Source organism: Saccopteryx bilineata, chromosome 10 (assembly GCF_036850765.1).
Source record: "Saccopteryx bilineata isolate mSacBil1 chromosome 10, mSacBil1_pri_phased_curated, whole genome shotgun sequence".
NCBI classification, from domain to species: Eukaryota; Metazoa; Chordata; class Mammalia; order Chiroptera; family Emballonuridae; genus Saccopteryx; species Saccopteryx bilineata.
In genome coordinates, this window is record NC_089499.1 from 26414249 (window position 1) to 26432250 (window position 18002).

The following is an 18002-nucleotide window of genomic DNA, read 5'->3' on the forward strand; positions in this document are numbered from 1 at the left end:
AATAGCCCTAGGAAGGCCAGCAGTTAGACCTACCTAGACCACTATACTGGGAACAGAACGGTGCACTCATCAGTTGGGCGATAAATATTGGACATTTCCCTCCTGAGAGATAATCCTTCTTTTTTTTTTTTTTGCATTTTTCTGAAGCTGGAAACAGGGAGAGACAGTCAGACAGACTCCCGCATGCGCCCAACCGGGATCCACCCGGCACGCCCACCATGGGGCGACGCTCTGTCCACCAGGGGGCGATGCTCTGCCCCTCCGGGGCGTCGCCATATTGCGACCAGAGCCACTCTAGCGCCTGAGGCAGAGGCCACAGAGCCATCCCCAGCGCCCGGGCCATCTTTGCTCCAATGGAGCCTTGGCTGCGGGAGGGGAAGAGAGAGACAGAGAGGAAGGTGCGGCGGAGGGGTGGAGAAGCAAATGGGCGCTTCTCCTGTGTGCCCTGGCCGGGAATCGAACCCGGGTCCTCTGCATGCTAGGCCGACGCTCTACCGCTGAGTCAACCGGCCAGGGCGAGATAATCCTTCTTAAGAGATAATAAAATATGCACTATCAATTCAAGATTAGGCCCTTTTTTTCAGATTATAAAATCAAGAAGTGTCAGTGCCAATGCGTTGTGTCAACAGATTACTCAATACTATCTTCTCTCAGTTACATTTAAGTGAGTAGGCATTTGTAAGACATCTAGGGTATGCCAGTTGGAGTCTTAAATACTCTGGGAAATAACATCAACAAGAATCTATTACTGTTTGAAGGGCTTTCATGTACACTACCTCATTTTATTTATTTATTTAGCAAGAGAGACAGAGAGAGGGAGCAATAGGGACAGACAGGCAGGAAGGGAGAGAGATGAGAAGCATCAGTTCTTCACTGCAGCACCTCAGTTGTTCATTGACTGCTTTCTCATATGTGCCTTGACTGGGGGTGGGAGGTGGGGAGGAGGGGCTCCAGCAGAGCGAGTGATGCTTTGCTCAAGCCAGCAACCTTGGGCTCAAGCTAGCGCGACATGGCATCATGCTTATGATCCCACGCTTACGCCACTGACCCTGTGATCAAGATGGTGAGCCCGCGCTCAAGCCGGTGACCTCAGGGTTTCTAACCTGGGTCCTCTGCATCCCAGTCTGATACTCTATCCACTGCACCACTGCCCTGGTCAGGCTACACTACCTCATTTTAAACTCACAGGAATTCTGTGGTTTAAGCAGGGTTGACAATCATCTTTACTTTACATAAGAAACTAAGGCTGTGGAAAGTCAAGAGACCAGTAACAAAGTCATACAACTAATAAACAGTGGAGCTGGTTTGAAAACCTGTATTTGTTAACTATAAATATTCTGGCACTAAGGATGCACAGCCCAACCCCGAAACACATCACTTTTGTTTCTGAGTGGCCAAATGTAAGAGAGAAATGCAAATTATGCAAAAACTATGAGGAAGATTTTTAAAAATCTGCTTATGTAAGGATAAGAGCGAGAAAGCACTTTTAAAGTTGGTCAGTCTATATCCTTATGTAATAAGGCCTACTTGTGAGCTGATAGCATTTCTGATGTTAAAATCGTTCTACAGATTCAGTGCAGGAAAATCTTATTTATTAACATTCTATCACATTTATATTTGTGATGATGTGATGGAAGGTTAGACTGAAGTAAGTTTAACTTAAATATAGGGGGGAAAAATCTTCAGAGATTGGAAATGTACCAGAAAACAGTATGAAATAAAGCCATTTAAACAAAAGAATGGACATTTGATTTATTTAAGATAATTCTTTTTAAGACTCTGAAAGTATGAACATACATATAAAAGATGTGCCAATAAGGAAACATTTTGTATGGGTTTAAAAGTATGAACATTTACCGTATTTTTATTAAATACTTTAACACACCATTTAGTTCAGAATATTTATTTTCTTATTTTCCTCCTTAAAACCCAAGGTGTGTCTTATGGTCAGGTGCGTCTTATGGAGCGAAAAGTATGGTAGTTTGTTAGTACATATTTCACAAAGGATGTTCTATTCTTCTATCAGCTAGGCCAGCTCCTGCTGGTGAAACTTAAGGAACACTATTATCTTTTAGATTTATAATTATGACCAACAGCATTATTTTCAAAATCTATTTTACGTGTCTTTGCTTTAGCCAGGGGTTCTTGTTTTTATTTTTTCAGAATGCATCTGTAACTTTCCAAGCCACAGCAAAGGGAAACTAATTTACTGAACAGAACCCTTTCTGATTGCTGAGGGAAGGCTCTGGTGGAGTGAACCTACTTTTTAAAGCAGGGATACCTGTGCAGAGAACAGACTCTCACACACAAGATGATTCATGGAGGTGGGCCCATTTCAGCCGGCGGGGAGACCATGCCAGTCTGCGTGCCAGTGGGGTAAGGACTGCCTCTCAGCACCGAGTTTCCTCTCTTAAATTTATACTTTATTCCACGTAGAAGAAGTGAGGCCTTCTACTTCATCTAGCGTTCGGAAGTGCCTCATAAACAGCAGGGCCCCAAAAGTTTCTCCTCCCTCCCAGCTTCACTGAGATGTAACTGTATATAAGTTTAAGGTGTAGAGCATAATGACTGGACATCAAAAGTTTCTTAAATAAGTTACTTACCTGTCAAAACAAATTTTTTGCTTTTTAAACATAAAACAGCCCTCCCCTCCAAATTTTGGCAAAGCCCAGAAGTACTCTGTTTGCGAGTGGGGAACAGAGCAGTCCCACCTTCTAATATTTCCAGGAGGACCACCTGGTCTAGGTCTCGTATCACCGAGGACATGCCTTTCTGTGACATTACCTCCAGCTGAAGTCACACGCAGCCACCAACCAGGTCGTGTCTGTGTGGTCCTGCCTGGTTGTCATCAAGTGTAAACAGCCCACGTTTCTCAAATTAACATCTTCCGGGAGGCATCTAATTTAAGATTTAACTACTCAATTAAATTCTTTTTTTTCTATTATTTGGCAACAGAATGTAATACATTTTCCAAATGCACTTCTTAATCTAAAATGATTTTTCATTAATTCTTATCACACTATGCTTTTTCCGTCTTGGCAAAGAACAGGTGTCTTAAAAAGACTAATGACAAGGCCTGACTTAAAAAGAAAGCAGCTACACGTTATGAAAATGTAAAATCACAGTAACAGGAAGCGCAGTGGCAGCGGCGGCAATGGCAGAAGCACAGCAGACCCAATCCCAGATCGGGTCTGCAGTCTCTCACCAGGGTTGCAGTCCGTGAGCAGGGAGCAGATGGAGAGGAGGACTTTAGAAATGGTGAGGGCCGGGCTCCAGTTGTCCTTCAGGATGTCCAGACAGATCACGCCTTGGCTGTTAATATTACAGTGATAAATTCTTGTTCGGAAGGTAACCTAAAAGAAAACGTAAAGTTGTTATGAACAGACATACCTTTTATTTGACAAAGTAATCTAAAGGCCACTGGTTCAACCATATATTTAATTTTTCCTTAGGCACATGAGAAGAATTAATTTTAAAAAAAATCATTATTTTAGAACTTGTCATTCTGAGCACAGAGAACTCAAGTCCAATAGCAAAGTCATGATACTCTGCTTTTGTTAAAGTCTCATCATTTAACTCATATTCTGGGGGCTGAATTGACTTTTGGTGCAATTGTAGGAATGTTCCTAAGAGGAAAACTAACTTTGATCTCTACAAAACGTTCAGAAAAAAAGTTCTTGTGAATAAAAATTTTAAAGGAAATTTTTGTTGGATTCCAGTTGTTTTATAAATTTATATTTATAAAATTCAAGAAAGCATGGAAGAAAATAATTATTCTATGTCATAATTTAAAGACAAAAATTGGGGCATGTGGTATAAATAATGTAACTAGTTTACAGAAAAACTGTATTAATTCTAACTTTCAAACTCTTCCCTCCTTAAATTCTGTCTGGATGCAATATCAGCGCAGCCCACCTCTTCCCTATGAGAGCGACAGCATCACTCCGCTTTGCTTAGGTATGATTTTGAAATATGTAGACAATACTTTTAAAGAACTTTGACTGAAAAGTCCAAATCAGTTTTATAACTCAGAACTGTTTTTACAGAAGTCTTATGTAAGCAACAGTGAGTTTTTAATGCTTTGCACTAATACCATGTTTATAAATGTCCTCAAATTTAGACGCTGAAATGTAAAGGAATCCTGGTGTTCTGAAGACCATTTTTCTTGAACTCTATGTTCGAAATGGCTCTGAACCAAGAAATGACACATGGCAGATCTCTGTAGATGTGGTCACCCCAGCAGGGTGTCCAGCATCCACTCAAACATCAGGATTTACTTTACTCATCTGATGTTCAGTCCCAGAAAGTACATTCCCCGTTGTCTGCGATTGCTGATACCACGGCACCATTCTCGGCTAGATTAGTGCTCCTACTGAGAACTGCCCTTCATGCCAGACCAGAAAACCTCAATGTCTCTTCTTACCAAAACATATCCCACACTTAGAAACACTGGAGAAAAGAAAACGAACTTTCTTTAAAATGCACAGGTGACCTTGCAAGGGCAAAGCCCAGATGCCGGAACCGAAAACGGAATATTACAGGAAGTCCACGAGCTGACAGCGTAGTTGCCAATGGTGAGGCTTAGGGAAGCGAGAGGGAGTGAAGGGGAGAAGTCAGTCTTAGAAAGGGAGCCTTGGGTTTTGATGCCCTTATGGAGAAGGAAAGATGAAGGTTTAGGTCTGTACATGGCAAAGGGTTGAAAATGAGAGCCCCTTCATACATTTGGACGCTTGAGCAGCTTTCAGTAAATGAATGGACTTGAAAAGGTAACATCTTAGGTGGAAACAGCAAACACTCTTGCCAGAGAAAGTGGGGGCTCTGGCCTGGAAGAAAAATTGTTTCCCCTAAGAATTCTAAATCCTGGGCACATACACTATGCAAAGACTAAAAAATAGCATAAATGATTTACAATTATCAAATATACGTTTAAGGCAAAAAATACTTAAGGGAAAAAAAAGGATCACCGCATTATGATGAAAAGAACAATTCATCAGGGAAATATAACAACTCTTAATCTGTTATACCTAAAAACATGGAAAGTAAAAATTGGCAGAATTATAAGGAAAAAATGACATATCTACAGTCAAACAGGGACATTTGCACTACAGTAGCTAAGAGAGCTATCAGATCAAAATATAATAAGGATAATGAACATATAAATAACCAAATTAACAAAATCAAGATACTAAAATGAAGATAAATTCCACACTCAACAATTAAAGAACAATTCTTTTCTAAGCACATAAGAAACATAAAAATTGATCACATGCTAAGCCACAAAGAAGCTTAACTTATTTCAAATTATTATTAAGACCACAAAGACCCCCCCCATCATATATCTGGAAACACATTTTCAAATAACTCTTGGGTTAAATAAAAATAAACAGCTACATTAACAACTGAACGACAATGAAAATGCTGGGCTGCCAGCAACAAATTTGTGATTTGACTAAAATAGTTGTATAAGAAAATTTTACAGTTTCAAAAGTATATACAGGGGTCCTCGGGTTACAACACTCTCGACATTTTGAGTTTACGATGCTCATTTCCCATAAAAACTTTTAAAAAATTTAGCTGTGAGTGTTTCGGCTGAGGCCACCAGCATCATGCTCACAGACGAGGCGGGCGAACTGGCTGCAGGCGGCAGAAGACCATGTGGTGCGGTGTACGGTACATACATGTCTGTCCTTTTCCTTGTGCTGTGGCTTAGTTGTGTTTTTATGTTCTAGTCAGGGGTCCCCAAACTTTTTACACAGGGGGCCAGTTCACTGTCCCACAGACCGTTGGAGGACCACTACATACAGTGCTCCTCTCACTGACCACCAATGAAAGAGGTGCCCCTTCCGGAAGTGCAGCAGGGGGCCGGATAAATGGCCTCAGGGGGCCGCATGCGGCCCGCGGGCCCTAGTTTGGGGACGCCTGTTCTAGATTATGAGTTTACCACTGTGTTAGAATAGGTAAGCGACATAGGTGAGGGTGTTTCTACTGACACCCTAATTCGAGTTATGTTACTGTCATAGGAACGGAACTATGTCGTAACCTGGGGACACCCTGTTTTAGAAAGGAAGAAAGACATTTAATGAGTTAAGTGTCCAACCAAGGACGGTAAAAGAACAGTAAATCCCATAAAAGTTGAAAGAAATAATGAGCAGAAGTTAATAAAATAGAGAAGATCCAGTAATATTAAAATTGCAGAGAAATCAGAGTCCCCATCCCTTTAAGGGCTAGCTGAAAAGACAAAATATTTTTATAATCCAGTGTAAATGGTAAGTGGCTTTTATACATAATAACGATATGTAAAAACCAATCAGATATAGATAGGTTACTCAGAGCCAGTAAATTCTCAAAACAACTCAAGGAGAGAAGTAGTATTATTGTTCTCATTTTAAAAATAAAGAAATTGTAACGAACTGAGGTATTGGATGTTAACTAAACTTATTGTGGTATGTTTCATAATATATCTATATGATATATCAAATCATTATGTTGTACACCTAAAACTAATTCACTGTTGTATGTCAATCATATCGCAATAAAACTGGAAAAAAAGTCTGATACATAGACAGGTTAAAGAAATGGCTCATGGTCCCACAGCAGATAGGTGGTGGAGCCAGAATTTGAACACAATTTTGTTGATCCCAAAATCTATGCTCTCCTACTCAGCCTCAATGCCTGTTTTCATTTAAACTTTTAATTTTGAGATAATTATACATTCACATAAAGTTGCAAGAAATAATACAGACAGATCACATATATTCTTCACTCAGTTTCCCTCAATGATAATATCTTATATAACTACAGGCAGTACTGGGGTTATGAACAAGACAAGTTCTGTGTTTGTTTGTAAGCTGAATTTGCATGTAAATTGGAACAGGTATATTCACCTATAAAAAGCAACTTAGACAGATGTTTGTCTCAACATAGTACTTAATTTTACTTTTCTGTGCATATAAATACTTAAACATTTTCAAATACAATTTTAAACAATCTTGGATGATGCAGAAGATGATGGCTTTGTTGGAGAGGATAAAACTGGTGTTAGAGAGTCAGTTTATTGAAATAAGCATCGAGAGGTTTGTACAGAGCTTTGGCTTTTCTCATCATAAATGGCCCTGTAGCATTTCAGGCCTCCAGCAACTATATGGTAACTTTGGTGAACCTCTCTGTATCAGTATCTTGCTCCTCTAACTTTGCCATTCCTGTTTCAATGAGACGAAAAGTATCCACTGACTCCTCCTAGAAAACTTCTGCTTTCTTGAGTTTCTAGGTCCCTGCTTTCTTCCTTAAAAGCTATCACCTGCTGCTCTAGTTCCATAAGGTCTTCATTGGTTAGTTCTTTGCCATGGAGTTGAATAACTCTACGACACCATTTTCACTGATGTCCAACTGCAGTTGATTACCAATAGCCCAGGGGTAGTCAACCTGGTCCCTACTGCCCACTAGTGGGCATTCCAGCTTTCACGGTGGGTGGTGGCAGAGCAACCAAAGTATAAATAAAAAGATAGATTTTAACTATAGTAAGTTGTTTTATAAAGATTTATTCTGCCAAACTTAGCGAAAATCTGATATAAAGTACTTGGTAAGTAATTATTATTATATGCTTTAACTTGATATAACTCTGCTTTATAAATTTTATAAAGTAAAGTTACTTCCCTACTCTATAAATCACCATTACTGTGGAACCAGTGAGTGGTTAGAAAATTTTACTACTAACAGAGATACAAAAGTGGGCGGTGGGTATAAAAAGGTTGACTACCCCTGCAATAGCCTTTATGGAGCTCTGTTTGTAAGTATGAGTTATACATAAGTCAGATGTTTATAACTTGGGGACTTACTGTATAGTATTTTATCACAGGAAATTGACAATGATATAGTCCATTGACCTTTTTCATATGTCTTCAGTTTTGTATGCACTTATGTATATATGCTTCTATGCAATTTTTAATCACATGTAGATTTGAGATCCCCACCACAGTTGTGCAGAACGGTTCCATTACAGACATCCTTAGTGTTGCCCTTCAACAGTCAGTCACCTTCTCCCCCTTTCTTCACAATCACTACTCCGGTTCCTCATCTCTACGATTTTGCCATTTCAACAGTGCTATAAATAGAGTCAGACAGGATGTAACTTGTTTGAAATTGGCTCTTTCCACTCTGCATAATTCCCTTGAGATCCATCTAAGTTTCGCATGTATATCAATAGTTTTGTTCCTTCCCATTGCTGAGGGAAGCTCCAGTGTGTGCATAATACCAGTCTGTTTAACCATTTACCCACTGAGGGTCAAACAGAATGTTTCCAGCTTTAATTTATTACAAATAGAGCTGCTGTGAACATTTGTATGTTTGTGTGAACATAAGTTTTTATTTCTCTTTGCTAAATAGCCACTAGTGCAATTGTGTTGTACGGTAAACTCATATTTAGTTTTGTAAGAAATTTTTTTTTTCTAGGGCAGCTGTACACTTTACATTCCCACCAGCAGTGTCAGTTTCTCTGCACCCTTGTTGACATTTAGTGTTATTACTATGCTTTATTTAGCCATTCTAACAGGGTGCAGTGATACCTCATTGTGGTTTTAATGTGCATCTCCCAAATGGCTAATGATGTTGGATACTTCTTCATGTGCTTATCTGCTCTCTGGATACCCTCTCTCCTCAATGAGAACATTTCTCGCTTTTGCCTATTTTCTAATTAGATTGTTTTTTTTTTTTTACTGTTGACTTCCCGGTGTTTTAAGTGGAGATGTTTTATTAAAAGTAAATTATAATTAGATGAAAAAATAAAGCATGAGCTTGCAAAAGCATCTTGAGAATTGTTTTTGGACAGAGGATGCTTTACTTCAACATTTACTAGTACTGATAAAAAGTATCTACTTGGGTGATGTCTGTCAACCTCTGTCCTGACAAGTGTTTATGAATGAACCACACTGAATTAAACAGGTAGGTTGGCTGTTCCTACATGTTCTAATGTATAGACTCCCACAAATACCACCTTTGAAGCTGGGAAACGTTCACGATCTCAGAGTTTCAGGAAGTGTCACTCACTCACCTGTCGTAATGGAAGCTGGACCTCTTTGGGATACCCTCATCATATGCCTACTTCTATTACCACACTTGCCACAGGACTTCCTCACCAAACTATGAATGACTTAGGAAAATATTTTCTTTCAAATGATGTCCAATGAAGTGCTTGGCACACAGAAAGAGCCCACTGTTCACTGCACAAACGCTAAGACATGACAGGCTACTGTTGAAACAGACAAGTGCCTCTCTGAGGAGTTGTAACATACTATTCTGCTTTAGGTAGAGAATGGTTTAGAACCACCACGTATAGCAGGCTGAAAGTTGGGAAATTGTGGAGAATACCGTGAGGAAACGAGGTATTTTTAATCTCTCTCTATACCATAGTGCTACTTGACAAAATTGTTCTATAGATTAAGATATGACAGAAGTGATTTCATACAGGTTAAACCAATAATCAAAAATACAGAGTAAGCACTCCATATGTGCCAGGCACTCCAACATGACATTTAAAAAAAATTATTGCTACTGCCTATTTAAAAGTTAAAGAGAACTTAAAAAATGTGTGGCCTGGTCACATCAGCAGAAGTGTTTCACAATCAAGGCAAAAATTTGCTAATAAGAGCCCTCGAAATAGCCAGCATTCTCTTCCAGACCCTATCAACAAACCTGGGGGAATGAGAAAGGATACATGCAAACGGATCCGATCATGTCTGCAGTCCTTAGACATTAGTGATGCAGAAGTAGAAAATAATGTTCTGAATACTGACAAATGTCAGCATTTGTAACTGTCAGGAGGAGATTTTTAGAGGCCGAGAAGGCACCCTCCTCCCACTCTCGCCCTACAGAAGACGGCTCTGATTTCTGACTCAATTTTCCAGAAAGCCCATCATGTTCTATCTTGTTAGGGACTGGGCAGCGGAACATTCTTCACTTCAACCCCCCTGACAAATAACAGATAATAAAAAATGACTGTAAAGGAAATTCTAGTTCCACTGTGGGGGCTAAGACACACCGAGTTGTGTCTTTTACAGCCTACCCTTGTATGTGCATTTATTACTGTATCTGAAGCACAGTTCCATGCTGATGTTTACCATGGTAGCTATCATTCCTCAAGGAGAGGTCAAATTATATTGAGAACATTGTTCAAAGGCAGGGAAGTTAGTATATTTGAGAAGTTTCCATTTATTAAATACATTTTAAAAACATGATTTAGATATAGTGATACCAAAAACTTATTTATCCAGAATGGCTAATTCCCAGATAACTCTGGATGAGAAAGGTTTTAATTTATGTGTGATATATAAATACCCACACAGGCGTGTGTGTGCGTGTGTGTGTGTGTGTGTGTGTGTATGTGTGACAGGCAGAATAATGCCCTCATGAAGTGGTAGCAAGGTTCCTCTAACTTTGTCTTTCTTTCTGAAGATTGCTGTGGCTATTCAGGGTCTTTTGTGGTTCCACACATATTTTTGGAATATTTATTTTTTTACTTCTGTGAAATACACCATTGGTATCTTCACAGGAATTACGTTGAATCTCTAGATTGCTTTGGGTAGTAGCATGGACATTTTAATGTTAATTACTCCTATCCATGACATGAATCCAGTATATGCTTCCACTTATTTGTATCTTTTTCAATTTCTTTTTTCAGTATCTTCTAATTTTCTGAGTACAGGTCTTGTACATCCTTGGTTAAATTTATTCATAGATATTTTACTTTTTGCTGCAACTGTAAATGGGACTGTTTTCTCAGTTTCCCTTTCTGACAGTTCATTATTGGTGTATAAAAATGCAACTGACTTCTAAAAATTTACTTTGTATTCTGCTACTTTACTGAATTCATTTATTAGTGCTAATAGCATTTTGGTGGAATCTTCTGAGTTCTGTATATACAGTGTCATGCCATCTGTTCCTAAGATTATTTTAAAGTATTAGTGACAAAATAAAAACTAGAAAAACCCACTATAACTGAGGTAAATCACAGATCTTAAAGAAACTCTAACAAAACAAAAACTCTCCCCAATGTAAAACAAACAAGTAAACCGGGGAATATATAAATATTTCACCTGGAGTAACAGTAAAGGAATTAAAATTAAACAGCTAGAAACCGTAACAATGTAAAGATGATACCCACCCTGCTCTAAATGAAACTATAATGTGTACACTTCACTGCAGGCTATAGCTACTTTTTAAAACCTTTTGGATAAAATTTAAATGATTAAAAATAGACTTTTACAGCATAGACATTTAAATTTAAAGTCTTTCTCAGTTCCTTTTAAGCACAGATATAAAAAAAAGTGCAAGCAGAAACTTTCCCCCACTATGAGCAGCGAATCTCTTAAAAGACGGGAGCAACTCACTCAATTCCCAGGCCCTTCCCTGCCATGCAGCAGCGGATCACTCCCAACTCCTGTGGATACTTGCTATGTCTGGGTTAGGAACCAATAATTAAGATTCCTTCTCAACCAATTTATAGAAATTATACTTATATAGAATTTTCAAAAACATATCTATATTGCATAATGTTCAGTTTGGTTCTTTTTTCAAATGTGTTTGCTTTATTAGTGTCTTGTTCTTTCATTATGTTTTCTATTCCACCTTTTCCTCTTTAAATGATTATCTTGTCTCTTTTGACTTGTTCTATAATCTCAAATTTCAGGAGTGGCACTCTCGCTGATTAGCCCTTAGGGCAGAATCACGGCATGGTGTGAACTGCAATCTCTGAATGTGAGTTCATTCTCAGCACACATTATTTATTTTTCTGTAGAAGTCCTTCGTGCCTTTGATTACAGAGTGTTTTGCACATTTGCTTTTTCGGGGGTCTCAAGGACCACACCAGTTTGAGACCAGATTATGTCCTATATGCCAAAATATAAGACCCTAAAAGTCACCCGTTAGGACAGCAGCCTTACATTATCATCTCCATAAAAATCTCTTATAGATGATGTGTCCATTACTTTATTTTGAACAAGATACTATCTGATACGGACACAGTTGCCTGAAATCAGCTAAATCAATGCTTGTTCAGCATGCATGCTCAGGGTTCTTCCTCAAGCAGTTATAAAAAAGTAGCAAACCCTGGCCTGTTTGCTCAGTGGTGGGGCATCGGCCTGGCGTGCAGGAGTCCCAGGTTTGATTCCCGGCCAGGGCACACAGGAGAAGCGCCCATCTGCTTCTCCACCCCTCCCCCTCTCCTTCCTCTCTCTCTCTCTCTTCCCCTCCCTCAGCCAAGGCTCCATTGGAGCAAAGTTTGCCCAGGCACTGAGGATGGCTCCATGGCCTCTGCCTCAGGTGCTAGAGTGGCTCTGGTTGCAACAGAGCGACGCCTCAGATGGGAAGAGCATCGCCCCCTGCTAGGCATCCGGGTGGATCCTGGTCGAGCACATGCGGGAGTCTGTCTGACTGCCTCCCCGTTTCCAACTTTAGAAAAAATACAAAAAAAAAAAGTAGCAAAGGATAATGCAGAAATTTAACAGAGCTCTAGGAGTAAAACATTAGGAGCACAACTTTATCATTTGAAGACTTCGGTTTTAACAGCCTTTTAAAGGTAATTTTAAAAAGCAATCCAATACTTTAAAATAAAAATATGGAACAAGTAAGAAATTTTAAAAAAGGCTGGATGTATGAATCTTTTACACATGGGTTTGAAAAAATTTTCCAGTAACATGATAATATACAGATTCAAAACTACTGAATCCTAAACCAGTGGTCCCTTTTTTGGGCCATGGACCGGTTTAATGTCAGAAAATGTTTTCTTGGACCAGCCTTTAGGGTGGGACAGATAAATGTATCACATGACCGAGACAAGCGTCAAGAGGGAGTCTTAGACGATGTAACAGAGGGAATCTGGTCATTTCTAAAAAATAAAACATCATTCAGACTTAAATATAAATAAAATGGAAATAATGTAAGTTATTTATTCTTTCTCTGTGGACCGGTACCAAATGGCCCACGGACCGGTAGCAGTGGGGGTTGGGGACCACTGTCCTAAACAATTGAGGAGGAAATAAAGATGGTCTGGTATCTACAATTAAACATGTCCACAAATTTCAGTTCAACATTCCAACTGGTTTAATCACCAAGCACATACATAATAGGTGCTCCATCAATGCCTGGAGTCCATCAAAACCAGAACCCAGAACTCTCTGCGCAGAATATTCCTGCCACGGGTGTCACCTCCCACCCCTAAGGGCAGATCTTAGAACAGCTACTCTTGAACACTGAACTTAAAACCATTATGTGGGCCTATGTGGATTCAACAATACTTATTTATTAATTAGTACTGCATGGAAACGGCATAATTTAACAGATGTCCAATGAACCTACATTCCTAAGACAAGATGATTCATTTCTGCTTTATAATTGCTAAAGTGTCTCATACATAACAAAAATTAATTACAAAACATAACAGCTGAGGTACTTAATGGATCCCATGTAAAGTGTATAATAAATGACTGACCACATGACACTTGCTGTTAAAGACAGTGACATAAACATAAGGAGAATGCCCTTCTTTTTTGTTTATATTTTTTATAGTTCACACACTACTCAAAGCAGTTCTGTAAGATGCAGCATTTTTACAAATCTGTTAAATGTAAAATGGAAATAATATACACATTTCTTTTAATTCGTAGAAAAGAAGTAACAAATTTTATGTTTGTAGGCGTATGAAATGGCAGTTAAATCTATTTTGAGATTAATAATTCAATATACATTCAACACAATACAAAATACTCATTATGACTAGCTGGAAATGACTATTTGCTTTTTCATATAGCCCACAACAGCATAGAAGTAAGGTATATTTTAACACGGTCTATAATGAAACAATGTCTAATTCTGTTAATGATACAGTAAATTAATTGCAATTATAGAGTTGGCTGAATGCCCACTCTCTCAGTGAGCGCTATATAACACACAAAAGAGATAGTCTTTGAAAGTGGAAGAGTATTTATAAATACCGTAAAAGTTTCCAAACTTTGCATGTACACTAGGGAGGCTAATGGTACTGCTTCCTTATGTTTACACCATAAAATTAAAAAAACTAGACATGAACAGCCTGGAAACTAATAGCCAAATAAAGAAATAAATGCATTTAAAGTGGCTAACAACCAGAGGCAGATTTAATGGTGGGCACACCGGGCATGACTTCTGAAGGGCCCCGCAAAACCCCAACTTTACACTTTTTTTCTAATGACAAGGGGCCCAATATTTTCTTCTGCGCCTGGGGCCTCCACTGACCTTAATCCGCCTCTGCTAAAAACTATGCAGTGTTTACGTACTATTCTATGTGATTTGCATTTACTACATAACTTAATCTTCACGATCACCCTGTGAGGTGGGTGCGATTATTATACTCATTTCATGGATGAAGTCACTGAGACACAGGGTCAGAGGAACTCAACTGCTTTAGTTAAGGCCATTCCAGTAGTCAGTAAAGAAGTTACAAAGAGGAAGGAAATAGGAAATAAATAAAAATACACATAAGAAAACCCACACCACAAAAAGATTTTTGAAAATGACAGGAAAAAGAAACAGGAAGAGAATAGTTAAATTAATGTGAATTCTATATTGCAACATTTTGACTTTAGAGAGAAAAGCTAATGATACAGGGACTCAAAAGTTTTTTTCAGACCAAGTTCTGGCGAAATAAGAATGCATGTCAAGTGTTTAGCAAAGAGAAGAAATGTTTACTGATATTCACTATTATTATTACTGTTCTTATGCCAAATGACTGGTTATTTCTTACCAAAGGCAAGAGAACTAAGCAAAGAAGAAAAAACAAGCCCCCCCCAAAGTTTTAATATGACTTGAAATTTTGTCACTTACAATTTATCTAAGTTTTGAATTATTTAAATCTCAGCATTTAGAATACCCTAGTGAATAAATAATCTTTAAACATCTGTGGAGAAGAGATACAATGAACTGACTTGATACTCCTCATACTGAACACTGTTATTGAGAGCTAACCAGGTGGCTCACTTGAAAAGCAGAATAAGACTGAAGTCTGACTGGAGGAATGCAACAGTGGGTGCTGAGTGATGAAATAAGGGGCTGGTCTCTTAAGCCTGTACATTTTGATTAGTGGAGTACATGATGGAAAGGTATTCTGGAAATCTGTAAACTTTGTAATAGGGTGGTTACACAGTGTTCCGTCTTAAACTAGCCCCTCGTGGCAAGAATTCTCTCTGGTTGATGACACTGCCTAACTTATTCTTAAATTCACAAAATATCTTTTATATAATCAGTATCATGGAAGCTTTTTGTTTGTTTGTTTACTGTCTGAACAGCTGACCAATGAATACAGGTGAAACAGAAGAAAGAAGGGGAAACAGAATAAAGAGAGGACGGCAACCCCAGCTGCAACCTGAAACAGGTGCGGAAGAAAGGAGGGCGGGGACCAGCTCTGCAGGCGAAGAATAACCAGAACTGGCTGAAAAACCATTTCTGACCATGGCCTTCTGACCCTCTGGAATCCACCTGCTGAAGAGATGAGAGAGAGGGAAGGGTAACTGTACATAAGAACAGCCCTTGAATGGGTCGAGCATCTTTACACGGAAGGGTATCAGTCTCCCTCCTCACTCCCTCCCCCATCCCCAAGAAAAAGCGGCCCAGAGGCTTTCGCTTCATATCAAGAACTGCAGAACTACCGCGGACATCTCTTTGTCTACATGGCCAGTATTCAAAACTTCCTCCTTTACTAAAGGAGTAGTTAGTAATACGAGGTTAAAAATAGTATCCCTTAAATGTTATTTTAATCTAATGATCACATCATGGGTTTGTTTTCTTTTGAAATTTTCAGGCCTTAAAAAAACAACCACTAGGCGATTTCCTTCCTTTTCTTCTGCTCTCTCCTCTTTATTCGTTCACAGTCTAATCTGTTACCGTTCCGTGGTTTCTGACTTTACGTCTCTAGTCTCTATCTCCAGCCTCTAGGCTCCCCTGCCTCTCTGGCATCTCAGGGCCTCTGAGCCTGCTCTTCTGGGGTCATCTTTCTCCCTCCAGTATTCTCTGTAGGACTACTTTCCTTCAAAAACCGTAATAGGCTAATTTTCCCTAAGGATGTGTGGAAATGTATCTGTTTCTAAAAAAGAGTCTAAGAGCAACGATTTAGAATTGTGTGGGGGAAAAAAAATACACTCCCATTTTCTAATGTTCTAGTCCCGCTGTCTGAATCCAAATCCCTAAAAAAATATCTTAAGTAGTATCTTAAAGACTCTAGGCTGCTTTTTTCTTTACCTATAATTTGCAGCATTCGGCTCTGAATGACAGAAAATTGGTTTCTGCGGCATAACAACAAATACCATCTTTTAAAAGCAAACAACTGCACCCTATGTGGCTTTTAAAAAGTGCCAACTTCATTTTACAAAACAAATAGCTGTATGTATAGCTACATAAAAATTTAAAAAAATGAATTTTTGTAGACAGGCTAACAATGAATGTTTATCTATAATGGGAACAAGTTTATATAAGGTCCTTTAGGCCAAGGGTTTTATGATACTGATTTTTATCCCCTGTAGGGGAAAGTAGGATGTCAACATGTATTTTGTTCAATAAACAAATGAAAAAATACAGAATATTTAAACATGAAAAGAGACCACACATACCATGACTAAAAATGACAACTGAGAATTTCTGATGTCCCTGGAGTTAGGTTTACACGACCTTTTATTAAAGGGTTAGGCGGGGTAATCAACTGACCAATGTGCAAAATGTATCGTCAGTTCTTCAAATTTTGATTAGGGTACTTTTCAAAGTTTTATGATTAATATTTTAGTGAGTAGAGAGTATAACAGTCTCTAACATCACTTGTAATAGGTTTAAGAATATTTCATAAATCTTTCAAATTAGAAAATAAAACTGATAGGCAATGTAGCAGTATAACACATATCACTACATTATATATATCTACTTCAAAAATTTTGAGGTATCTAGGTAAAAATGACTAACAAACTGTACTCTCCCTTTTTATAAGAAGAGTCATGTAATTCTGTCCTGACAACATTCGAAGAATGAACTTTTATCTTCAAAAACCTGGATGGGTCAGTTTTTCAGTATTTTTCTTTTTGGTCAGAATTATTTAGTGATATATACAGTGTGTCCGTAAAGTCATGGTGCACTTTTGAGCGGTCACAGGAAAGCAACAAAAGACGACAGAAATGTGAAATCTGCACCAAATAAAAGGAAAACCCTCCCAGTTTCTGTAGGATGATGTGGCAGCATGTGCGCATGTGCAGATGATGATGTAACACCGTGTATGTAGCGGAGCAGCCCACGACCATGCCAGTTGAGATGTGGACAGTACAGAAGAAAGTTCAGTGTGCTCTGTGGCTCACTAAATTCGAATCGATGACCAAAGTGCAACGTGAATATCGGAGCGTTTATAACGAAGTGCCACCACATAGGAATAACATTACTCAGTGGGATAAGCAGTTGAAGGAAACTGGCAGTTAGGTGGAGAAACCCCGTTCTGGTAGGCCATTAGTCAGTGACGAGTCTGTAGAGGCTATACGGGATAGCTACCTAAGGAGCCCTAAAAAATCTGTGTGTGAGCCCACATCGAACTGCACTGAATAGGTATGAAACTGGGAGAGTTTTCCTTTTATTTGGTGCAGATTTCACATTTCTATCGTCTTTTGTTGCTTTCCTGTGACCGGTCAAAAGTGCACCATGACTTTACGGTCACACTGTATAGATTAAAGAACAAAGAATTCAACCTCCTGTTTGTGGTAGAAACTAATGTAACATCATAGTAAGGTAGTTATGTTCACTACCATACCGACAAGTTTTAAAGTTTTCAAAGACTTGTATTCAGAGGTCTCACACACTGATTTATTTCTCAAGTATGTACTTAACATCTGTATCATTACTTTATAGGTACATGGTGGATTATTTCTGGCCTGGCTAGGAGTAACTATATTCTTCACTGACCATAAAAATCAACTCATGAAAGAGGTTAAGAATAGAGTGTAAAAGAATAT

General features: G+C 38.7%; 1 protein-coding gene across 1 annotated transcript in view; it reads right to left on the reverse strand.

The window, feature by feature from the left end:
- UBE2E2 (ubiquitin conjugating enzyme E2 E2) overlaps nucleotides 1-18002 on the reverse strand; it is a 315548-nt gene that overhangs the window by 35070 nt on the left and 262476 nt on the right. Inside the window, exon 5 of the mRNA XM_066245149.1 lies at nucleotides 3206-3353. Within this exon, the coding sequence (XP_066101246.1) occupies nucleotides 3206-3353 (148 nt within the window). The remainder of the gene's footprint in view (nucleotides 1-3205; nucleotides 3354-18002) is intronic.